The 26,296-nt window shown below is 41.0% G+C and overlaps 1 protein-coding gene across 2 annotated transcripts in view; it reads left to right on the plus strand.

Moving 5' to 3' along the window:
- Nucleotides 1-26,296, plus strand: part of PCSK5 (proprotein convertase subtilisin/kexin type 5) — an 893,215-nt gene that overhangs the window by 579,813 nt on the left and 287,106 nt on the right. For both annotated transcript variants that reach the window (XM_029616187.1, XM_029616196.1), the window contains exon 13: nucleotides 15,142-15,278. In XM_029616187.1, the coding sequence (XP_029472047.1) occupies nucleotides 15,142-15,278 (137 nt within the window). The remainder of the gene's footprint in view (nucleotides 1-15,141; nucleotides 15,279-26,296) is intronic.

Raw genomic sequence — 26,296 nt, forward strand, 5'->3', positions numbered from 1 at the left:
CTATGAGCATTTGTAGTCATAACTTTCTAGCTGCTCTTCCTAGTCAACTTTTCTATATTTTTTAACTGATTGATTTTGTTACTTTCTCTTCCTTTTTCCTGTTTTGCTTGGGGGTGACACGCCAGATTCCCTGGTCACCTCCTGCCACTCCTGTTTCTTAGTTTAAATGCCTGATAATGTATGATCTGAATTTTTCACTTAGCATCCTCTTTCCTGCCATTGACAAATGTAGGGTATCATTACCATATAATCTTTTATTGTGCCATACATGGCCCCAGCCTTCAATGTATCCAAATCCACATTCTTTACACCAGGTTTTGAGCCAGGCATTGAAGTTATCTATATTGAATGACCTTTCCTTTCCCTTTCCATGAACAATAATACTTCTGAAAAGGCAATAAAAGGCAGAGAGAAAGCAAATTATATTGGGAAAATACAGCGTAAAGTTAGATTAAATTAGACTTTTAAACTTAACCAAAAGCAGGAACAGGTAAGCGGTGCTGGAACCAGGTACACTGTAGTAGAATATTATGTGTAACTGGACTTAGTAGTGCTTGGCTTGATTGCCATTTGCTGAGCATTCAAAGAGTCTGGTGAATAGTCCTGTGTCACACTTTTAAAAACAACACGCAGAGATTTAAAAAATAATAAACAAGCAAAATAATACCACAACACCCCAGAAAAAGTAAAAGCAGCAGAAATAAGATAATTATCTATTGGAGAATTTTTTTTTTTGTAAGATTATTCAGCCACACACAGAAACAGAACAGGAGAATTCAGCAATGTCTATTGGAAAACAGTAATCCTTGCCACCACGAGAATATTTTCTAATCACCAGAGAGAAAGCAAATTATATTGGGAAAATACGGCGTAAAGTTAGAATAAATTAGACTTTTAAACTTAGCCAAAAGCAGGAACAGGTAAGCGGTGCTGGAACCAGGTTTGCTGTGCTAGCCATGACAAAACTGTCTGGACTCACTGGATGAGTATCTAAAATAAATTTTACTGTGACTGATTTCAAAAGAATTAATAGGAACAAATAATGAAGTGTCCAGTTACATCCAAGTCATTCATCTTTACAGGAATACCAATTTTTAGTGTGTCTACCTCTGTGATGTTTCCCTCAGGGCAGGCATTTGAAACCTGCTTATCTTCCATGGGTTAGAATGAATAAGTGTCCCAAAGTGGCCAGATTATCCTAGGTGTGGAAATCCCTTTTTTTTCTCTCACTGTACCTGAGGTCCACTTGCACTCCCGAGCTTCTTGCTCTCAGTGTTTTGCTTCCCACAGGTGGAAACTCCGGTGAAGTTTCCGGATATCCTTCTTCTCTTTCTCCCTTGAAATCCTCTTCGAATGAAAGCAGATGCAGCCCTCCAGGAGGAAAGGCCAAATACTGGAAGCAGTCCTTAAAGCTTCCAGCTCTGGATAAAGAAAGGTGACAGAAAAATGACTTCCTTCCCTCTACAATAGGAAAACCTCAAAATGGGAAAACATCCTTCCCTTTTCACCTTTCTTGGGTACTGTAACCTTCTCTTGGTCTAGTCGAAAAGGTGCCCAGCTCCTCCTGACTACCCTGAGCAGGGGATTCAGCCTGCCAGGAATGGTGCAGGGTCAAAACTGTAAAAATCAGAAAACAGCCAAAACTTCCCTCTGATCCTGGCCTAGGAACTGGCGTATTGTGCTAAGCAGGGGCCCAGCTTGGAGAGCAAGCAAAAACAGCTCCTTGTCCTCCGAAAGCCAATCTACACTGCCACACACTGTCCTAGGCTAGCCCCAACTTGTGCCTCAAGGGCTCTCCATTACGATAAACTTCTGGGAGAGGTGCTGCATCAAATGGTTTGCTCTTTTGCAGCTGACTATGCAAGAGCTGGGAATTAGGGCCATCTAGTGGAGACCAGGTGGTCTCTACACCTATTTTTCTGGTGTGGGTATGTGTAAATGCAGTAATCTTTGTTTTTTAGACTTGTCTGTGAAAAAAATATAGTACAGGAAGAATGTTATATCTTAGAAAAGCAATGCTAAATATCTGGCATAAGTACTTAAGGTGATACTTGTTAATTCTACTGATGGTTACAGAGCACCTTTACAAGGCGGTACAACATTTAATTGAAAATGGATGATGTCACACTGATATCGGCACCCAACAATCTGATAATTCTGTATTTGACATTTCGTGGTACTGGAGATCTGACAGGTTCCCCATCCCTGTTTTCTAGGGAATTGGTAGAAATACAGTACTGGCTGTTTTAAGTTTCTGGCAACATGCACCGCTGCTACAGGGATGCCAGAAGAGAAGGTTTCCCAAACCAGTCCTATTGACCTCATAGTCTGTTGAGTTTTCAGTATATCCACAGTAATGTGCAAGCAATAAATTTGCATAGGTTAGACATGAACAAGACCTTTCTGTTAAGGTAGTTTGTCTTAAAACAAGTTACCTAAGAAAATGGTGTAATCTGTCATTAAAGATTTTTAAATGTGGATTAAACAAACATTTATATTTCATAGTGCAGGGGTATTGACTGGATGACCTCATTTCAGCCAGTGACAGCATTCTGTAATTCTGTAAATTCAAACATATTTCTGCAAGGCCATGGATGATTTTCCTGCCTATCTGTCAACACATAACTATTTTCCTATGTCTACCTCCTATTATTTTTAACCAAGTAATTTTAATTCTAACCTTTTATCTAGCTGTTTTATATGAGTCCGCTACTGTTTGATGTTTTTTATTTACAACCCCCTTTTTTTACTGCTTATTTGATGTTTTTACTCTCATATAAAGATTTTGTATATGTCTTACTGTAAACCGCTTAGATGGATTAATCTAATCGTATTAGGGGTATTTAAAAACTTTTAAATAAATAATTATAAACTGCTATATTCAAAAAAATTAAGAAATAAATTATCATAGCAGTATAAAATGTGTTTAATTGAATTAGTAATAAATATAAGTTGGCCAACTCTGGACAGATTTATCAAGAAGATCCTGTGGTGTTCATTAACTTTTTTCATATAGAATCCCAGTAATATAAAAAAATCTTTGGTGAAGTTCTATGTCAGTATTTGTATATATTTATATCATTTCTTGGCTTTTATCACATCGTCATGTAAGAGTGGCCAGCACCTAATGAGAAATAAAGCCTATAGTATACATACGCTCTACTATCAAATGCAGCTGTGGAATCATTTATCCAACCAAGTGCCATCTGATAGCATACATGGCCATACCATGGCATGTTAAATGTGATTTCAAGTAATGCATCTATTGGAAATCTGTTCCTAAGCCACAAGTTTGTCGTCATTGTTTCCATCTTTATAGCAAGTTATCATTTTCTAAGCTTGGCAGAATCAGACGCCCTCTAGCTTCCCTGCAGTGACATGCAACTTTGCAAGAATGTCTGCAGGCTGCTAGAGTGCTGCCAGAAGAAACACATTCTTATGGCTTGCTCCAAACCCCAGACTTCGAAGGAAATAACTTGGGTGCACTGAAAATAACTGTCACAGTTTCATCTGCCATACAGCCTCACCGTGCCCTGATTCTGCCTACTACACTTCCCCCACCAGCAAAGGCCTCTAGTGTGGCTCCGCTCCTGGTTACCCGCTCCTGGTTACACCACCTCACTGGCTACCTGATCCAGCATGCTGGTCAGCCTCCAGTCAACCAGGGGTCCTCAGCAAGCTTAACCTCCAGCCTTGCCAAACTCCTTCTCGTTGCTTGCACCAGACCCATTTAACCCTCCCTTGCCAAACCCAAGATGCCTCTTCATGGAGTCACCCTTGGATCTGTGTCCTGGCCACTCCAGTCTTATATCTTTCCTTGTGGCCACCTGCTTTTTTGCTTCTTGTCCTGTGGCTTATCTAGGCTTTATATTGCCTTGTGGCTTCTGGGCCTTCTTGGTCCTTGTCTTGTGGCCTATCTAGGCCTTAAATTGCCTTGTAGCCTCAGGACCTGCTATACTTTTGTATCAAGCCTTGTGGACTATCCAGGCCTCTCTATACCTAGTGGCCTATCAGGCTTCTATGTTCTTTGTTGTGTGCTGTCTTGCCTAATCCTTGTCCAGTCCTGACTCTGGTTTTGCGCTCAGCCAAGATCTGTTCCTGGTATTCATTCCCTGTCTTGTCAGTACCTTGTCTTGCCCCAGCCTATATTTAATTCTAATTCCTGTCTAGTATCCTACCTTGCCTGTGTCTCTCCTGGTCCATGTTCACTTACCTTGCTTTGTCTCTGTCCCCAGTCCTTGTTTTGTGTCTATCTCCAACCTTGCTCCAGCCTCTGTCTGTCCAGCCTGCTAAGCCTTGCCTCATCCTGTCTGTCCAACCTTTGCCTCACTCACCATGATAAACTGCCGCCGCAGCCAAGATGACCTGGCATCCAGAACCCAAGGGCTAAACCTGCGGAGGAGGGGGCTGACCAGCTGCTCATGTTCTGCCTTGCAGATCCTGTACTACTCCTGGGATGGTATACCCTGAGTCCAGCCTAGCACCCCGTAACAATAACTCTGGAAAGCTGTTCACAATTGTATTTAATTGAGTGAAAAAGTATCACCTACAGCTTTTTGTTGACCTTTATTTCTGTGTATTGTAATTTATAGAAATACACTCTCAAGAAGAATGCCAACCTAGCTGACTTTTGAAATTGGTTGACCCTAAAGTGCCTCCTTAAAATGAACTGTTAAACAGATTTAAAGAGACATTTCAGTCTCAACAAACTCCAAAAGTCAGTTAGGTTGAAATGCTACCCGAGTGTATTTCTTTAAATTATAGCGCATAGAAATATCATGCATTTATGTTCAGACTGTGGCTGTGTAAATCGATTTAATTGAGCCATAGCCATATTGTTAGAGCTGGAATAGTTCCTGCGTTGAAAGTTTATTTTTAAATAAGGAACTCACACAAATTAATCCTTAGTATATTACTCCAGTTTATTGGTTTAACATAAGGGTCTGTTTTACAAACCATGATCTATGTTCTTTCCCCCTTCTACCATGTATTTATGTCTTGCTGTCTGGAAGAACATAAATCCTTCAGAAATGGATATATTTGAAGAACAAGCCAATATTGCTCATGGCTTTTGAAGTCTGTCCCCCTCCCCCCCCCCCCTGAAAAAAACACAAAAGATAAATAACTTTAAAAATGTCAGCATATAGTTAGCTTTCCAAGATGCCTGTTGTGTTATACTAGGAATCTTTGTTTTCAGTTATTTTTATCTTTACCAGAAATTCATTAGTGTTTATTATAATGAACAAAAATGGGAGAAATATCCATCAGGGAAAAAAAAGACATTGATTCCCACAGTTTTATTTCCCTTTTTTTTTTTTCATTATAAAAGCTTGGTCGTCTTGATGGACAGCTGCTTTAACAATGGGGTTTTCCTGTTTCTCCTGCCTATGTAATCAATATAATGACACGCAGTCTGTAGGGGGGTGTGCATGGAAAAAAAAATATTATTTTCATCAGTGAGTATCTTCAAGCGAAGCCAGAGTTTGGATGCTCGAGGGTAGAGATCGAATAAAGAAAATAGTAAAAAAGAAAAAAAAAAAGATTTTGTTTTCCATTTATTTCATTTTTCCATCTATTTAATTTGCTTTTAGTGCATGCTTTTCTTTCTTTCTGTTTTTTTTACAACTCACATGTACATAAGCGTCGCTATGGGGTGGTAAGTTCCACCCCCCCCCCCCCCCAAAATGGCTTGCCACCCCACCACTGGATCAGATTGGGCTCGCAGGGCCAGCAGAAGCACTGGGTGACTGCCCACTATTTCAAGCAGCTCTGCTCAGAGATGGAAGCATTATTTTTTCCTGGTGGCAGTATCATGGCGATGGGGCTGGAAAAGGAAGTGTTGTGGGCCTGTACAGGTGAGGAGGTGGCCCAGCCGTGCCAGAAGGAGCACGAGGTGCCTGGGCTCAGTGGACTGGTGGTATAGAGTAGGGCCTTGGATGTCTCAAGACAGCAGCATCGGAGCCCAGCTGGGCCCGGCCCCGGACCGAGAGAGGAGGAAGAGTGGTGGTCGAGCCCTCCCGGCTGCGGAAGAGAAGAGCAGGAGCAGCAGTTGGGCCCTCCTGCGCAGCCAAAAGAGGAGGGAAGCAGCTGCATCTGGCTGTTTCTGGCCACCATCCCGAGAAACAGGAAAAGCCTAGTTGGGTCCATCTGCGGAGCTCATTCCTCTGGCATCTAGAAGAATAGGAAAGGAGGACAAGCTTGTTGGCCTCAGGGAGTGAGAGAGCATGGGTGTGTGTGTGTGTGTGTGTGTGTGAGAGAGAATATCAAGGCCGGATTCCGGTGACATGCAATCAGGGAAGGGGATGGTACCCTTCCTTTCAAAATCTTCCCCTCTCAGATCCTTCCTTTCCCTTCCCTGCAAGGCACAGTGCTGGATGCATAGCAGCTGCAGCAACTAGAAATTTAAAAAAATTCAGCATGAAATCTCCTGAAGTTCTCCCAAACTGAAAGGCCCCCATGGCATCCCACCCCTCATACTAATTTCCAAGATAACAGGAATTCCATGCAGGAGGAGTGGTGGGGCGCAGCAGGGCCCATCAGCATGTGAGGGCTGCAGGAGGTCCTAAAATTTCCAGTCGGTGCTGTTGCTGTTGCTGTTGCTGTGGAGCCAGCACTGGTAGAGTAGACAAGCCACATCACAGCATGTGATGTTCCAAGCATCCAGGACTGCTGCTTCCATGAGGCAAACTAGATAGTCGCCTAGAGTGCCAAAATTTTAGGAGCACCAAACTCCCACCAGCACAAGGTCCAATAAGGTGCTGGCCAGAATCAATACCACCAAAGAAGGGAATGTAGTGCTGGAGCTACTGCTGCTGGTAGGAGGAAGCGCTGTGCTAGAGCCACCAATAGGTACATTGGGGAAAGGAGTGTATAAATTAAGGTATGCCTAGAGCACCTAATACTCTTGTACCAGCCCTGCCAGCACCTATAAAAATTTGGCACCAGAGACAGAGGTCTACATTACTTATGCCTAATCCTGAGCATGGAGAATGTGCATGTGTGTGTGTGTGTGTGTGTGTGTGTATGTTATTTTACTATGATAATTGATGTATTATATTTCTTGATTTTGTTTGCTTTATGAGGAATAGTGATATTTCTGTTTTTCCATTATTGTATTACATACAGAGTCTGGCTTATTGTGGTTTCCATTTCAGTATGTTTGTATGTTTCTGGTTGGGTTGTTTTTTGTTTTTTTATCACTTTATGTGGTGAGGATTTGTCAGTGTTCTGCATGTGCAGGTGAGGTATTCTGCTCGTGTGTAACTTTTGTAAGGATGCAGCTTGAGGAGTTTTTGTGTATAGGAAATGTGTTTTCATTCCAGACCTGGTGTAATATTACAGTGCTGTCTTTTCCTAGGTAGGGTTGTTGCTATTTGAAATCTGGGAGTTAGTGCTGTTATAGTATGAAAGGGTTGCTGCAAAGGTTCTGACTGTCTTTCTTGTAGGATTGTGTGGTATTTTGCACAGTATCTTGAAGTGGAAGGTGTTTGTGTTACAGTTACTGAAGTGACACCAGAATTTGAAAATTGTATTTTATATGGTAAAGGGAAACATCCAAGGTCTGTTGTAGGGTAAATTTCTATGGATGCAAAGCGTATTACAGAACTGAAGGTACAAAGTTTCTTTTGAGATTCTGTCTCATGTATGGACTCCAGACTTCATTCTCATAGCCATATTGAAGAACTGGCTGAATGAAGATATCAAATTTTGGCCTAGATTTACCAAGGCAATACCCGTGATAAACACTGTTTGTTGCATGGTATAGACATATTGCGGCGATATCGAGCAATATTCGCCATAGAGTGTGGTATTCAGGCCTCAAACATGCCCCTAATACAATTAGCTGCTTTGCATACAATTTGCATGCATGAATTTTGCAAAGCAGCTAATGCATACTTAATTCAATGCAAATAAAATAACGCAGCTGACTGAAAAAGCCAGCCCTGTTATTTTATCACGTTTGAAGGAGGCGTATCTATTTTCTTGTGGGAACATCGGAGCACTAGCACTGGTCCCAAAGCTCCCATGGTAAAATTTAAAGGGCCTTGAGGCCCAAAACAACATCCCTCCCCCCCCCCCCCCAACTGCGAAATAAAAAATTCCCCCAGGGGTCTTATGAGCCCCCACCCTTCCCCCAGTGCCTCTTGAGGTGGTGAGGGCCCAAAATTAAAAAAAAAAAGTCTTTAGAATCATGAGCGCCCCCCCCCCCCCTCTTCCCAAACCCTTATGTTAACAAAACCCCTCCATCCACATCAAACCCTCTCTTCCCCTTCCCAAAATAGAACCCAATCCCAGGTGCCTAGTGGGCCCGCTCCCTCTCCCCACTTAAATCCAAACATAACCAGGTGGTCTGGCAGGGCCTCCCCCCACTTTCTTAGAGAAGAATCTGGTGGTTTAGCGATGGCTTGGAGCTTTTGTTACCGGGAGAGTGGCATTGACGGGACGTTGCCCCATCTGCACCATTTTCCAAAATTGCAAAATTTCCTTCCATACTCAGCTGGCCTCCTTCCATATTTAGTTTGCACCCCACCCACACACACAAATAATTCTGTCTAGGGATGCCACTGCTCATAAAGCATGCACTAAAATGTTTTATAGTGTACCCTGCTCTCAAAAGTGAGGGGTACATTTTAAAAGGGGCCTGCAGGCATCCATGTGCATGCGATCCCCGGATGGGCGGGTGCCGACTCGCGCACGCAAGGCGGGGGAGGGGGAGGGATTTTGTAACAAATGCGTGGCGATGCGAATAGGGCCTTCCCCAGTTTCCTCCCAGACCGCTCCAATAAAGGAGCGGACGGGGAGGGAATTTCCTTAACCCCCTACCTACCCTGCCTCCCTCTTCCCCTCTCTTTCCCGAACCCTAAAAACTACCTAACTACCCTATTTTTTGTTTTGTTTTTAAACTTATACCTGCTCAACGGAGCCGCAGTAAGTTGTGCGCGCCAGCTAGCTGGCCCCGCCCCACCCCCATCCATACCTCTCCCCCCCCAGCCCACCCGTTTTTACAAACCCAGCTCTTCCTCATGTACCGGGAGATACGTGCGTGGGAAGGTCACTTGGAAAATGCTTGCGGCACGCGTGCGTGGCCCGGCCACAAACATATCTCCCGGTTTTTGCGCACGCCAGCGATTAAATATTTGGCTGTAACTGTGGCGTGACGAGAGCATGCACTAAAAACCACATAAACAGCAACAACAGTATTTGGTTAGTTTTTATATGTCACTTCAGATAAGACATGATGCAAAACAGTACAACCAGTATAATATCCTTGTTTTAATAAGGCAGCATTCCCTAGTAGTCTGTACTGTTTCTTCTTTATTAGAGCAGGGGGTGTAAGTGGCATCACCAGCCTGGAGGTCCTTCTTGAGAACAAAAAAACCCTTCTCTCTTGAAGTGCTATACACTCTACAAGAAAACACATTTTTTTTTTCTTGTCTACCATGTCCCTTCCGCCAACAAAATGTAACACTTGAATGTGTGTTAATTTTTTAATAAACTTTGAAATGAAATAGTCTGGTTATATTGATGACATGCAGCTCTATTGAAAACAAACTGGAATGCTTTTAATTTTTAATAAAGTGAAAAGCAAAAGTAAACTCAGCAGTGAAATACAGTAATAGGAGCCAAAACAAAAGGGCTTTATTTAAAATAAAATAAAAAAAAACCAAAAAATCTCTGAGCAGTGGTACTGCATGCATTCATCTTTAAAGCTACTTATGTGCCATGGGAATAGCATAACGCATATTAAAGACTGCAGACATTTCATACAGTTTAAGAGAGTGACATGGTCATGGGAATTGTTGCATTTGCAACTGCAGTTGTTAATTTAACTCTGCAAACTAACCTTTTCCTTTTCCAAAAAGCATTCTCTCGTTCTGTTTCTATGGAAAAATCCCTTTTGAGCATTAAGCCCTGAGAGTATGGTGATAAGCAGTTGCTTAGAGTACCATTTTATATAATCTTCTGGAATCAGCTTGTGAAGTGTGGTCTAGTTTTTTCTTAAATTATTTATAGGTGCAGCACAAAAGGAATTTGTCTTTGTTTCTCTCTTTTTTTCTGTTGTCCGTCTTTTGCCACATTGATGAGCTGAGGTAACCTTGGCACGCTGGATGGTTCCGCTGGCTCATATGAGGAATGTAGATTGTGCCTCAGATGTGCATATACTGCAGTTGTCTTGTAAATTATCCTTATGTATCTGTTCTCACCCTCCCCCTCCCCCCCTTTTGTCTCTATCCCTCCCTCCCCAAGTTATTTAGTTATCTGCTTTGTTACTGTGTTACATATTGTTCTTTGTAAAGGCCTCGCCTATATATTCCTTGTTTATAAGTTACTTGTAAACCGGCACGATGTGCAAACGGTTGCCGGTATATAAAATAAAATAAATAAATAAATAAAATAAAAACAAATACACCATACACAGGAAATGGGTGATCAGATAAGATTCTATGTGATCTGGCATGCTGGTTAGAACATGGGTGAATTTTTACCAAATCTAGGGTCAGTAATTGAAGTTTTTGTATGAGTAAACGTGTTTATCTGTGTTAAAATGGGGTTTGATTATTGGTCCCAATGCCCACTGCTAATAGCATGCACATTGGATGACAGCGCACCTACTTTTACCCATGCAGAAAGTGGGCAGCACGAGGGGTCAGGACAGCAACATATGCACGGGGCTTTCATTATGAAAGGCCCTCACATACCTTCCCCCTCTGCTTCCAAGCAGGTACAAAAGTATATAGGTACAAATGTTTACCTATGAAAATTAGGTTGCAGTCCTGTGGGTCTGAAGTACCTGCAAGCTCCCTACAGGGTTTAATTATTGCCCTTCCTGTTGTTTTCCCCAGGGTATCAGCATTGTATCTCATCCCTCCTATGGATTTATGTTTCTACGTAAGTGCATCTCTTCTTCAGTTCCTCACAAATACCTTAGCACAGGATGATGTCAGCCTATACAGTGTTTCTCAAATGTGGTCGTATGGTGTGTGGCCACTACCTCTTTTGGCCTTCATTGTGAATAAAGGAGTCAATGTTGAGTATTATAGGGGAAGACTGAGGCCACCAAAAACAATTGGTTGTAAGGACCTTTTGTTAAGTTCTTATGCTGTAATCTTACACCACATTTGTTAATGTTGACGTGTGGGGATATATTTGTAGGATATGCAGGTGGCTTGCGTAAGAATGAAATGTGATGCTATGTTAAATGCTCCTGTGGGAGATTTTTAAGCAGGGACATTTGGAAATACCTATAGGCAAACTTCATGGGTGATGGTGTATCAGATAAGTAATGGGCAGCAATTTTCAAACTGTCCACATAAGGAAAAAGTCCCCGGATACCTTTTTCGCCCCATAGACTTTAAACCAGTATGCACAGAGAGGGAGTGCGTGTGTGCTTTCATTTTAAAATGCCACTAGTATTTTCTGCACCTGTTTTTGGTGGAGGCGCCTTTCCCATGGAAAATAGCATGCAGAATGTTGAAAGTGCAATCTGTGCACTTTATTTGCCCCGCCCCAACCTAACTACGTCTCAAGAAACTCTCTCTAAGGGGTCATTTATCAAAGTGCTATATGGTGTTTTTGCCATAATGCATAGTGTGATGCAAATTAGAAAAAGGGGAGGAGTTTGGGGTGGGATTTGTGGCCAAGTGGGCTGGCTTTAATGTGGATTTTAACTACACCTTTTTCATTTGTGATGAGCCATGTGATATGGCTTTATTGTGCTTTGTGATTTTTTGCAAATGCTGTTTTTAGTATTTTAAGCTGCTGGAGAGCCAGCCTAGCTATCAGGGTCCTCATGAGAGAGAGACTGACTAGCCATAATGCCCTCATGCTAGGTAGGTATTTATACCTCTATAAGAGGCCTACCTAGTTACTCGAGGTGAGGTTTAGGTAGGTATTAGTGTAGGGGGTTAGGGGCCACTTTGACATTCAGAGTGCGACGTACGAACAGAACAGTGCACTCTTGTGAAGATTTGATGACCTTTGGAGTGAGGAAACTCACCCAAAAATGAGATTTGTGCAATGTCTCTCAACCTAACTTGATAGACTCTCTACCTGGGTAACATCATGCTAGGTTGCGAGAACATATTGCACAAATCTCATCTTTGGGTGAGTTTTCTCACTCCGAAGGTCTTCAAATCTTCACAAGAGTGCACTGTTCTGTTCGTACGTCGCACTCTGAATGTCAAAGTGGCCCCTAACCCCCTACACTAATATCTAAACCTCGCCTCGAGTAACTAGGTAGGCCTCATATAGAGGTATAAATACCTACCTAGCATGAGGACATTATGGCTAGTCTCTCTCTCTCTCTCTCTCTCTCTCTCTCTCTCTCTCTCTCTCTCTCTCTCTCTCTCTCTCTCTCTCTCTCTCTCTCTCTCTCTCTCTCTCTCAACTGCTTATTTAAGAGATTAATGATAATGAACTTTGGAAGTAAATAAAATTTTCCAAAATGTTTGTTTCCCCATATGAAATGGTCAAAAGATACTTGTCTGAAAAAATGTAACCTCAGAATATGCCTCCGATCCACAAAGTATACTATATTTCCTCTTGAAAATTTATTGTTGATTATCAAGAAGGATATTTCGATGTTCTAACTCTTTCCCTTATTAGAAAAACCTCATACAGATATCATTTCAAGGGAAACCTTAATTGTAACTTTTGCATTGCAAATGGGTAGCGATCTGATATTGAATCTATTTTTCCGTAATAGATCATCTACTTTTCTGGGAGAGAAAGTTAATGTTTTCCCTGACTTTATTAAGCAGTCTCATGTTCAGAGGAAGTCTTTTCTTCAATTACAGCCCCAAGTTCTTCAATTGGGGGTTTCTGTTTTTCTCAAATTTCCCTATAAATGTATTTAATTTATCAGGGAAATAAATTTGTTTTTTTATAAACCTGCTCAACTTAAAAGATTTCTGGAAGATAAGCAACGGTCAGTCTAAGCAAGTTAATTTTGGAGGGATGTATCTATCATATTATTGTACCATACTAATCGGACAGCATCTGTCGCTCCATTTATGGAGCATTGTTCCATCATGTAACTATTTTGCTCTGTCTTGTTTTCTTCATTTGAAGTATTGTACTCTTATTAACTGTCATGATTGATACTTTTCAAGTACTATAAAGTTTCTTTTATTTGTACTATTTTTGAAAATTAGAGATATTTAAAAAAAATATCTTTCCTGTTATAGTATCATTTCCAGAAATAATGGATGCTCTCCTATTAGAATAGATTTCAAGGGTTTGCGCCAGTGAAAAATAAGCTCTAGATTTATTAACAACATAAGATAAGAAATGCCATGCTGGGTCTAACCAAGGTCCATCAAGCCCCTGGTCACAATTACGCATCAAATTCTTAACAATTAATCTATTTCTTGCATCTCACTGCCAGGGATAAGCGCTATCTTTCCCAAGTCTATCTGGTTTATGGACTTTCCCTTCAGGAATTTATCCAATCCTCTTTTGAACCCGACTATGTTAGTTGCCTTGACCACATCCTCCGGTAATAGATTCTATTGTTTGATTTTGTGCTGCATGAAAAAATGCTTCCTATGATTTGTTTTAAATCTGCTGGTTGCTAGTTTCATGGAGTATCCCCCAGTCCTGCTGTTGTTTGAAAAGGTAAATAACTGATCCCTATTTATGCGTTCCACCCCATTCATGATTTTATAAATTTTAATCATACCCCTTCTGTTACCTCTCTTCCAAGCTAAAGAGCCCTTTTCAATCCCCTTGATCATTTTTGTTGCTCTTCTCTACGCCTTTTCTATGGCCCCTATCACTTTTTGAGATGGGGTGAACAGAATTGCACCCAGTACTCAAGATGTGGTTTCAATATGGAGCTATACAAAGGCATTATGATATCCTCAGTTTTGTTCTCTATTCATTTCCAAATAAATCCTAAATCTATTTGCCTTTTTGATCGCCACACACTGAGCAGAAGATTTCAAGGTATTGTCCATAAGAACTCGGAGGTCCTTTTCCTGGGTGGTAACTCCCAGCACTGAACCCAGCATCGTGTAATTGGGATTATTTTTTCTTACATGCTTTACTATGCGCTTGTCCACATTAAATTGTATCTGCCATCTATAAGCCCAGTCTCCTAGTTTCTTTACAATCCTCTGCTATTTTAACAACTTGAAACAATTTTGTGTCATCTGCAAATTTGATCTCTTCATTCGTCATCCCATTCTCCATATCATTTATGAATATGCTAAATAGCACAGATCCCAGTACAAACCCCTGGGGTACTCCACAAATGACCTTTCTTCATTTGGAACACTGACCATATAGTCCTACTCTCTGTTTAGATGTAACATTTCTGTGTGAGAGTAACCTGCACAGAACAGCAGCTACTACCCTTAGCAGCATGGGGGTAACCTGCACGGAGCAGCTGTTGCTATTCTTAACAGAACGCATGGTTGTAACCTGCAAAATGCAGCAGTTACTACCATAGACCACTTGCTGGGCAGACTGGATGTACCATTTGGTCTTTATCTTCTGTCATTGTTATGTTAGTATGTTTCTTGTCTTTTATCCATTTACCAACCCACAATAGGACACTGCCTCCAATCTCATGACCTCCCAATTTTCTGAGGATTCTCTCATGAGGGACTTTGTAAAATGCCTTCTGAAAATCCAAATAAACTATATTAACTGGCTCACCTTTATCCGCATGCTTATTTACACCCTCAAAAAAATCTGTATTTTTGTTTTATGTTTTTGTTTTTGTTTTTTAATCATTGTGGAGAAATAATTATGCTAACATCTTTAAAGCTTCTCTTTCAAAGAGAAGTTCTTCATCATAGATCTGAATTAATCAATGTGCTGCTGTACTGATTATCATCACAAATCCATGCTTCTACCACCTGTTGGGAGTTTAAGTGTAAACACAAGAAATGCAGCTGAAGATGGATCTCTGAGGGGAGGAGAGGGGTATCTAAAAGTGAGGCATGCACTTTGTAAGAATTGTAATAAATGTGTATATGTGTAATAATATGCATAGATATAGATATATGGGGCAGAGAAGGAATAGCATGAATAACTGGAGAAGATGATATTTTGAGGAATGTAGGTGGTGCTGCTGCCTTAGGTAAATTTCGAGCACTGTAAAGTAATCTCTTCTTCTGAACTTTGTGATTTTAGGTTGTTTGATCACTCTATGGAAGGGTTCAAAAACTGGGAGTTCATGACAACTCATTGCTGGGGTGAAAAGGCATCAGGTGAATGGATTTTGGAGATTTATGATACCCCATCCCAGCTGAGAAACTTCAAGACTCCAGGTATAGTAAAATATTCACGGTATTTCTTGTAAACACAATAATTGTGGTTGTTGTGGCAGTTCAGCAACATAGCTGAAAATAACTTCTGCCTTTGTTGGAACTCTTATTGCAAATATGAAGCACTGTTAAGTAATTTCATGCATAAATGAAAGCCAAGAACAATGTTTAGAGTGTGCCTTTTTAATCCTGTTTTGTTCCATTCTCTGTAACTGTTAAGAGATAAGTCAATCTGGAGAATACGTGCGCTCCTATTCCAGAGCTTATTTTCCTTGAGCTGCCATTTCCAGTGCCTGTGCTCTTTCAGCTACTACTACTGTGATGACTACTACTGCTGCTGCTGCTGCTGCTGCTACTACTACTACTTATGATTGTTAAAGCAATTTGTAGTGCTGTATAGATACATATAAAAGACCATCTCTGCTCCATGGAGCTTACAATCTGGTCAAGACAAACATAGATGACAATCTGTAGGAGGTATATTTATCATAAAGTGTTTAGGATTTAAAAGCAACCTCAAAAAGGTGAGTTTTCAGAGTGTATTTGACTTTGGCCAGAAAGGGAGCATAACACTTATTCCATGCATATTGCACAGCAAGGTGGAAAGCATGGAATCTGGAATTGGCAGTCGAGTAGAAGGGCATAGATGAGCAACTTGCCCGAAGAACAGAGTTCATGAGCAAGGATGTAGGGAGAGAGAAGAGAAGACAGCTAATGAGAATGAATGCATTTGTAGATAACTAACAGAAGCTTGAACTGTATCTGGAAGTGAACGGGGAACCAGTGTAGCAACTTGAGAAGAGAGGTTACATGATCATAATGCTGAAAGATAAGTCGTGCAGCTGAATTTTGAATAGCATGGAAAAAGGTGGTAAAATGGAAGGCCAGCAAAAAGTAAGTTGCAGTAACTTAAGCAGGAGGTGAAAGAGAATGGATGAGCATTTTAGTAATATGCCAAGTACAATGGGAAAGGTAAGAAGAAAGCCAATGTAGAGCAGAGTCCCAAAATCCAATGGCAAACAGTGTGTCAAGGAGTAGATGGTAGCAAAAGCAGCAAATAGGTCAAGGAGAATAAGGGTCAAGAAAAGGAACTTGGCCTTGGCAATGAAGAGATCACTGGAGACTTTGACAGGAGTAGTTTTTGTGGAATGTAGAGGGCTAAAGCCAGACCTCAATGGAACCAGAACAACTTGAGATGAAAGAAAGTCAAGACAGCAGAGATGAACTAGCACGTACAAGCTGTTTGAATGTGAAAGGGAGAAGGTAGATGAGGATGAGGGTTTTTTTAAAGGAACAATGTGATCACAGCATGTTTAAAATAAAATGGGACAGCCATAGTGGCAAATGATCAATTGGGAATGTGACAGATGGAGTGGACGATTGCAGGGGAGATAAAACTGAGAAGCCATATGGGAACGGGGCCAGAGAAACAAATAGTAAGTTTGGAGGAGAAAAGAAGAGCAGTTTGCTACTTCATGATTTCAGAAAAAGACAGGGAGGTGAATCAAATGGGGGTGGAGATGGCAGAATGTAGAGAATTCATGATTAATCTTGGCCATCTTTTCATGGAAGAAATCAACCATAGTCTGGGCAGAGAGTGAAGGGAGAAAGTTAAGCCGAGGAAATTTGAGGAGGGAGATGAGTGTGACAGAGAAAGCAGGGGTTTGAGGCAAGAATGTTTGCCAGGTTGATATAATAATCTTGCTTGGCAAGTGTAGTAGGTGAGCATGAAGTCTGTGTGGGAATGGGACTTCAGCCAGAGATGCTCTGCAGAGTGGGCTCAGAAACTTAGGAAGTGAACTCTGGAGAATAATCAAGGTTGAGATTTGGGACACCTTACAGGCTGGGGAAGGAGTGCAGCAAGACTGTCCAAAGGTAAAAAGTGTGCAACAGGCTTGGGCATTGTTAAAAAATACCATCCTAGAAGCACAGTCCATATGTATTCCATGCATTAAGAAAGGTGGAAGGAAGGCAAAATGATTACCGGTATGTGAAAGAGGCTATTTTAGCTAAAAGATCATTAAAAATTGGAAGAAGGATCCATCAGAAAAAAACAGAATAAAGCATAAGCATTGGCAAGTTAAATGTAAGACTTTGATAAGACAGGCTAAGAGAGAATTTGAAAAGAAATTGGCCATAGAGGCAAAAACTCACAATAAAAACTTTTTTAAAATATATCCAAAGTAGAGGGAGTCAGACCGTTGGATGATCAAGGGCTTAAAGAGGCATTTAGAGAAGATAAGGCCATCACGGAAAGATTAAATGATTTCTTTGCTTCAGTGTTTATTGAAGAGGATGTTGCAGAGATACCTGTTCCGGAGAAAGTTTTCATGGGTGATGATTCATATGAACTGAACCAAATCACAGTGAATCTGATAGATGTGGTAGACCTGATTGACAAACTGAAGAGTAGTAAATCACCTGGACTGCATGGTATACACCCCAGGGTTGTGAAAGAATTAAAAATGAAATTTCAGACCTATTTCAATTAATTTGTAACCTATCATTAAAATCATCCAATGTACCTGAAGATTGGAAGATGGCCAATGTAACCCCTAATATTTAAAAAGGGGAGCCAGGGGTGATCCAGGAAACTATAGACCAGTACCAGGAAAAATCATGGAAACTGTTATAAAGAATAAAATCACAAACCATTTAGATAGACATGGTTTGATAGGACACAGCCGACATGGATTTACCCAAGGGAAGTCTTGCCTCACAAATCTCCTGCTTTTTTTTTTTTTTGAAGGGGTGAATACACGTGGACAAAGGTAAACTGATAGATTTTCTGAAGGCATTCGACAAAGTCCCGCATGAGAGGTTTTTAAGAAAATTAAAAAGTCATGGGATAGGTGTCCTTTTGTGGATTGCAAATTGGTTAAAAGACAGGAAACAGAGAGTAGGATTAAATGGTCTGTTATCCCAATTTAAAAAGGTAAACAGTGGAGTGCCTCAGGAATCTGTACTTGGACCAGTGCTTTTTAATATATTTATATATGATCTGGAATATGGGGTACAAGTGAGGTGATCACATTTGTGAATAACACAAAATTATGCAGAGTAGTTAAATCTAAAGCTGATCATGATGAATTGCAGGAGGATCTTGCAAGACTAGAAGATTGGGCTTCTAAATGGCAGATGAAATTTAATGTGGACAAGTACAGAGTGATGCATATAGAGTAAAATAAGAACATGCCATACTGGGTCAGACCAAGGGTCCATCAAGCCCAGCATCCTGTTTCCAACAGTGGCCAATCCAGGCCATAAGAACCTGGCAAGGAGCCAAAAACTAAGTCTATTCCATGTTACCGTTGCTAGTAATAGCAGTGGCTAATTTCTAAGTCAACTTAATTAATAGCAGGTAATAGACTTCTCCTCCAAGAACTTATCCAATCCTTTTTTAAACACAGCTATACTAACTGCACTAACCACATCCTCTGGCAACAAATTCCAGAGTTTAATTGTGCGTTGAGTGAAAAAAAAACTTTCTCCGTTTAGTTTTAAATGTGCCACATGCTAACTTCATGGAGTGCCCCCTAGTCTTTCTATTATCCGAAAGCATAAATAACCAATTCACATCTACCCATTCTAGACCTCTCATGATTTTAAACACCTCTATCATATCCTCCCTCAGCCGTCTCTTCTCCAAGCTGAAAAGTCGTAGCCTCTTTAGTCTTTCCTCATAGGGGAGCTGTTCCATTCCCATTATCATTTTGGTAGCCCTTCTCTGTACCTTCTCCATCGCAATTATATCTTTTTTGAGATGCGGAAACCAGAATTGTACACAGTATTCAAGGCGCAGTCTCACGATGGAGCGATACAAAGACATTATGACATTTTCCATTTTATTCACCATTCCCTTTCTAATAATTTCCAACATTGTTTGCTTTTTTGACTGCCGCAGCACACTGAACCGATGATTTCAATGTGTTATCCACTATAACGCCTAGATCTCTTTATTGGGTAGTAGCACCTAATATGGAACCTAATATTGTATAACTATGGCATGGGTTATTTTTCCTTATATGCATCACCTTGCACTTATCCACATTAAATTTCATCTGCCATTTGGATGCCCAATTTTCCAGTCTCTCAAGGTCTTCCTGCTTGTGATTTAACTACTCTGAACAATTTTGTATCATCTGCAAATTTGATTACCTCACTTGTTGTATTTCTTTCCAGTTGAACAATGTTAGGTTCTATCTTAGGAGTTACCACCCAGGAAAGAAATCTAGGCGTCACAATGGATGATACATTGAAATCGGTTCAGTTTGCTGTGGCGATCAAAAAAGTAAACAGAATGTTAGGAATTATTAGGAAGAGAATGGCAAATAAAAGTATAGATGTCTTAATAAGATCATTATGCTTGTTCATAAAGCTTTATACAATGATTAAACCTCCTGGTTACAAAAACCCCTGTATCAATGTATTGCCTCTAGAAACCTATGTTCAACAGACATGGGGTTACTCACTATTCCCCCCAACAAAAAAATTCACAAAACAGCAACTAGGAACCGGGGTGCTTCCATAGTTGGTCCTATGCTATGGAACTCTCTACCGTCTCCTCTAAGAACAGACCACTCTACACCTTCCTTTAGAAAGAACCTTAAAACCTGGCTTTTTATCAAAGCTTTTCCTCAACAAATCTAATAAGTAACTCCCCTATTCTGTTTCTCTGTCTTTTCCTTAAGTACTTACTATTTTTAGAATAACTGGTTATTATTTAATATAGGACTTCTTTGAATCTTATTTTAATTTGATGTTATAATTTCATACTTAATGTTTTAGAATTGTTTCAATGTATTTTGTCCTCAATACTTTATTTGATGGCAATTCTGTTTTCTGTAAACCGGTATGATATTTTGAATTGAATGTCGGCATAAAAAACCAAGCAAACAAATAAATAAATAATGCCTCTGTACTGCTCCATGGATCGCACCTTGAATACTATGTGCAATTCTGGTCATCACATCTCAAAAAGGACATAGCTGCACTGGAGAAAATGCATAGAAGGGCAACCAAAATAAGGAGCATGGAACGTGTGCCCTATGAGGAAAAGCTAAAGAAGTTACGGCTGGTCAGTTTGGAGAAGAGACGAATGAGGAGGGATATGATGAAAGTGTACAAAATAATGAAAGGACTTGAAAAGTTAATGTAAATCGGTTATTTACTCTCAGATAATAGAAGGACCAGGGGGCACTCCATGAAGTTAGCAAGTAGCTCATTTAAAACAAATCAAAGAAAATTCTTTTTCACTCAGTGCATAGTTAAGCTCTGGAATTCATAGCCAGAGGCTGTGGTTGCAGCAGTTAGTGTAACTGGGTTTTAAAAAGGTTTGGATAAGTTCCTAGAGGAAAAATCCATAAACTATTATTATGGTAATTAATAAGCAATAGTAGCTTGTGATTTATCTAATGTTTGGGTACTTGCAGGAACTTGTGACTTGAATTGGCCACGGTTGGAAACAGGATACTGGGTTTAATGGACTCTTGGTCTGACCCAGTATGGCATCTCTTATGTTCTTATAGTAGTAGGAGAAGAAATTATCTCATCAAGGCTCTGGCAAGGGCTGCCCTTTCCAAAGCCTGTGCTCTTGTATTCACTCCTTTGTTCCCTAAGTTGTCCTCTCCTAATTACTGGTAACTCCTATCTGTGTCTCACATCCAGACTGATCCGCGGTGAGCAAGAGTGGTTTTTAGAAGAAGGTTATGCAGAGAAATAATATTTTTGGAATACATTTTCCTCAATTTTTTTTTTTATGACAAATACATTTTTTAATGCAAAAGATTTCAACCCTGTTTAGATTTCACACACAAGTGCATGCATGAAAAAGTGTGTGTTTTGCATTAAAAGTACTTGTCATTGAGACATAGGCCATGCTGTGTTCCTTTTGCTTCTTTTACATATTTGGCCTGCACTTACCTCTTGACTTTAACTGAGATGGCTTTATTATTTTTTTTTTTTTGTGGAAAAGAATGATAGAAAGGCCGCTGTCACTCCCTCAAGGACAGTCCTCTTCAAGCCCATCCTACAAACCCACACACACAGACACACACACACACACACAGACAGACACACACACACAGACACAACTTTGTCCTTCTCAGGTTAAGAAATGGAATTATCTGACTCTGAGAAGACAAGTTCAGTATTCAAGTTATTTCCAGTTTTTCCAGTTGTGCCCTTGCTGACTGGGGTAAAGCAAAGGAAAGCTACCCCTGCAGACAGAAAATGTTGGAAGGTTTATCCTGTCCTTTGTCATTCATGCCAGACTATCACATCTCACAAAACTCACCAGTACTTAACGAAATAAAATCCTGACTCTTGCCAGCAAGTGTGTTTAGGCATTGTCAGTTCCCAGTTAGGATGCATTGAAAAGTCAGTTTCTCCCTTTGCAAATCATCTTGTAAGAATGATCCACTTTTTGCCATGCACACACATGTTCAGGAGAGCATGCAACAACTAGTGTTTTCACAAAGAGTGGTGAGATCCAGTAGAATGAATGCAAAATCGGTGTTTAAATCTGGTTAATCTAAGGTATAATATTGTACACTGGGCTTCTCTGAATGTATAAAAAGGTAAGTTTTCTTTAAACAGAATTTACGAAATCTTGTCACTTTTCACTTTAAGCTAAATTTTTTTTTTTTTTACAAATAACAAGTGGTGGTTGTTTGTCTCATTTGGGAAAGCACAAAAGTTCTTTCTTAAAATCATTTACAAACTTTCTGTATAAGCTACTGTGTTTCAGCTCTTTGTTTAGCTATCAAGCTATACAAACTGCACTCTTTCTTTCGTTATTGGACTAGCTAAGGATTGTGGTTGGAATAGGGTCAAAGGTGAAAGGTGCAGGCAATTTAAAATTGTGGAATTGGCTGAAATGACCAATTCTTGGCGGAAATCTGCCTGCTTTTTATTATTTTGGAACATGCACTGAAGTAGTTTCAGGCCCTCAGTGTGTGTGTGATGTCAGCTTGCCTTTGAACAGAACGAAGTTATAAACTGGCAAGTTATACAGATTTTCTCGCTCTCTACTGATTTCACCATTCCATACAGAAGATGAATTCCCAGGGTGTCCCTTGCATCATTCCTGCTCACATTATGATTACAGAAATGAAATCCTGCACTATTTTCTTATTTTTTCAGTTCTACACCTTAAGTGGAGACCTGTAGAAAGACCCAGGCGAGCATTTCTGTACCTTGATTATTTTCGGTTGTTCCATTTCACTTTGCGCTTCAAGAATAATTGCTGCACACTTGAATCATTAGGGGCCCCACTGATAATACAGCTGTTAAAATTTTATTTAGTTCCCTTTTCAATATCAAGTTTTTTTTCCTCAGAATATGTCTGTGGCCCCTATGCCACAGAGTGCATAGGAGTTGGTATTTCTAAAAGGTTTATGGTAAAATGGGAGATTCTCCCCTTATGGGAAATCTGAAAGATTTGGAAAAAAATCTGTAAAAGGTGCACAGGAAGTTAAGGGGCGAAAGGTTGCATTGGAACTAGCGTGAGAATGTTCTGGTGCTTGCAGGTCATCTCTTGGTTAAGGGGTGTTACATGCCTTCTTGACTTGATAGTGGGGTATAGCCGCTATGGGTTCGGTCAATAGGAAAAGTAGATTAAAAACCCTTACTCTACTAATTTGGGGCTGCTCCAGATTAGAAGGACAGATAAAGGTTGTAGCTGTGATCCTCTCCCAGGGTTGCAGAAGGGGAGTAGCAGGAGTTGGGCATGAGATTTTCTCCCAAAATCTCAGGAAGCCTGAAGGAAAGAACTAAAGTTTTGCAATACTGGTTTTTGAAAATGTGAAGAAACTCGCGGTGGAATCTTGCTTGGACCAGGAGGCAAAATGTGCCAGCAGGGAGCTGCTGCAGGGCTCTGTGGCTTCCTGTCTGCTACATCAGAGGGAATCTTTCCTAGAGCTGAAAGGACTGTGTGAGTAATTGTTATAATAATGGAAAGGAAAAGGAGGCCAGGATAGGCCTGGGTAGAGACTGAGGAAATAGAAGAAGTAAAACGGAAATACTAAAGGAAGAGAGATGAGTTAGACAAGTTTTAGTCTGTGTTTGAGGAACAAAAACTGCTTAAGAACTGTAATTTTGTTTATTTACCACTATTACTGGGGTTTGTAAAAATGTTTTATTCTGAAGAGTCTACAATAAACTGTTTTTAAGTTGGAGCACAATTATTGACTGGACATTGTTTTTTGTTGGTTTTTTTTTATTCTGGAGTGTCTTTGGCCCAGTACTGGCCTTGCAGGTGATCCTGCCCACCCCCCCCCCCCCCCCAGCTCACGGCCCCAGCGAGCAACCCTCAATACTCTCCAAGACTGGGAAGGCTACCCTAAGTGGTACCAGGGTTACATGTGTGTGGCTACCTAATCTGTCATACAAATGTTAAAAATCCATTTAATTTTGAAAATAATAAAACGCTGCAGGCCCTTCTGATGAAAAGAACCCACCATGTATGAGGACATCATTGTTCAAATATACAAAAATGAATGCAGAATAAAAGCAAACTTGTCCACCGCAGCTATGTAACAGCTTGTTCTATTAAGATAACATGCGTAAAGGGGGTGCCCCTTTTAGCCTTAGGGAAGTGTCCCTGCTCTTTACGAGCATGCCAAATGTAGCTTCAGCTGGTCTGAGAGCCCTCAGTATGACAGAGGTCCCACCAGACCCTGGCTTTTGGTGATGTCAAGTTAGTGTCTATGTATTGGGAAGGAGCATCACTCCCCAGTGGGAGGGGTAAATTAGTTGAATAAAAAGCCCTGCTCCCGTGTGAATAGGAGGAGATGTGAGGACTGGAATTGAGCACGGGAGTGAAGAGAATTCCAAGCTCTGGGATCCTGGTAGTGTAAGAGCCATCTCTCACGGAGAAGGCTCAGAAAGGTTTGCGTGGAGGCGAAGAATTCCAGGGTAGAGGTGCCTGAATTGGTGGACCAGTATACTGGGAGATGCAAGGAAAATGGGTAAAGAAAGTTCACCAGAATCCAAGACTGATTCTGCTACAATCAGCCGGAGACAAAAGAGAGAGTGAGAGGAAGAAAAGGACATAGAGAAACAGATTACATCTGCCAAACAACTAATGGAAGGATCCAGTAAGGAAGGGGTTCCTGTCCCAAAGAGCTGCCTTGTTTGAGGGAGAGTTGGAAAGAGACTGTGATTTTTGTTTTTGTCCTGAGGATTCTGTTGCAATATTGGTGCACTGCTCCTAGTGTACTATTTTGTATTTTGCTATCAGTTTTATCAGTAAAGATGTTTTGAACATCATCTTAGAGTATGAAAATTGATTTGTTACTGGGCTGGTGTGCAGAAGAGCTCCCCAAAGAGAGACAGAACCCTAAGGGCCTTTGAAACTTATCCCCCCCCCCCCCCCCCCCCCGTTCCAGAACTCTGAGATGGTCATGGAGACTTGTGTGTTCAGTATGCCCTCATACCCAAGACTAAAACAGGACAGGGGCTACATAAAATGGCATCCAACATGGGACCAGCAGGGTTTGGGGGTCTTTTAGGTACCTAGATATGTCCCCTACCTGGGGAATGACCCTGAAGGTTTAAGTCAAATTGGATAAAGCATTATGGAGACTGGAGAATTCAAGTTGGCTGTCACCATTTTCACCTGCCAAGCCTATCTGCCTTCTTGGAATGATGCCAGATTGACATGCCAAGTCATTCAGAAGCAACCCCAGCAGTTGAGTGACATCAGTGGTGAGCATAAGGACAGTGAGTATAAACCGAGTGACACAGTGCTTGCGTGGTGAGAGATTGAGACAGCATGCAGAGTGAGACGAGGAGGAGCAGAGGCCTGGTGTCAAATGGGAGCCTGTTCGAACAGAGATTGAGACTAAAACTTAGGAACCAGGAGTGATGGCCTAGCATCCTAAGGTAGCTGGGCAACCATACCTGGACCCTACTGGACGGTATGAACATTGTGGGGTGGGAGGAGTGCCCTCAGTGTCATTTGTTGCAAGAACCTACTCTAATGACAACATCCTGATGGGCCTTGACAAAGGCCAATCTTACCTTCTAGCTCTCCTCGACATCTCAGCTGCATTTGACACTGTAAATCATTCAATTCTCATCAACCGTCTTATGGAAATAGGCATTTCCGGCACTGCTCTTCTCTGGTTCAAATCCTTTCTTTTCAACAGTTAAAATAAACGACAAAGAATCCCACCCAGTCCCTTCTAATCAAGGAGTACCACAAGGCTCATCACTCTCTCCGACCCTGTTCAATATTTATCTACTTCCTTCATGCCAATTACTCAGTTCCCTCGACCTCACCCACTATATATGCTGATGATGTGCAGATACTAATCCCAATCGCGGACCCCATCTCCACCACACTAAACTTTTGGAACAATTGTCTGCATTCCATCAACCTCCTCCTATCGAGTCTCAACCTGGTTCTCAATACCTCCAAAACAGAACTCCTCGTCATCTCCCCTAGCGACAACAACCCCGTAGCCATCAACGCAACTATACCACTAGCCAGCCAGGTGAGAAACCTAGGGGCCACCCTACTCCAGATTGAACTCCAAAAAGTTCATCAATACCACAACTAAAGAATGTTTCTTTAAACTACAGGTCCTAAAACAACTAAGACCACTCCTACACTTCCAGGATTTCCGCTCAGTTCTTCAAGCCATACTGTGTTCAAAGATTGACTATTGCAACGCACTATTACTCGGTCTACCCGCCTCTTCCACTAAACCTCTTCAGATGCTGCAAAACGCAGCAGCCAGGATCCTTACTAACTCGCGTCGTAAAGACCACATCACTCCAATTCTAAAAATCCTATACTGGCTACCTATCCACTATAGAATACTTTTCAAGACTCTTACTATCATTCATAAATCTGTCTATCAACAATCCTCTATCCAACTCGCCATCCCCCTCGAACTTCATACCTCCACAAGGCCGATCAGATCTGCATACAAACGCTCTCTCCAGGCTCCCCCAAACAAATTATTGGTCCACAACTCCATCCATAAACGAGCTCTTTCGACAGCGGGTCCACT

Source organism: Rhinatrema bivittatum, chromosome 1, assembly GCF_901001135.1.
Source record: "Rhinatrema bivittatum chromosome 1, aRhiBiv1.1, whole genome shotgun sequence".
Lineage (NCBI taxonomy): Eukaryota > Metazoa > Chordata > Amphibia > Gymnophiona > Rhinatrematidae > Rhinatrema > Rhinatrema bivittatum.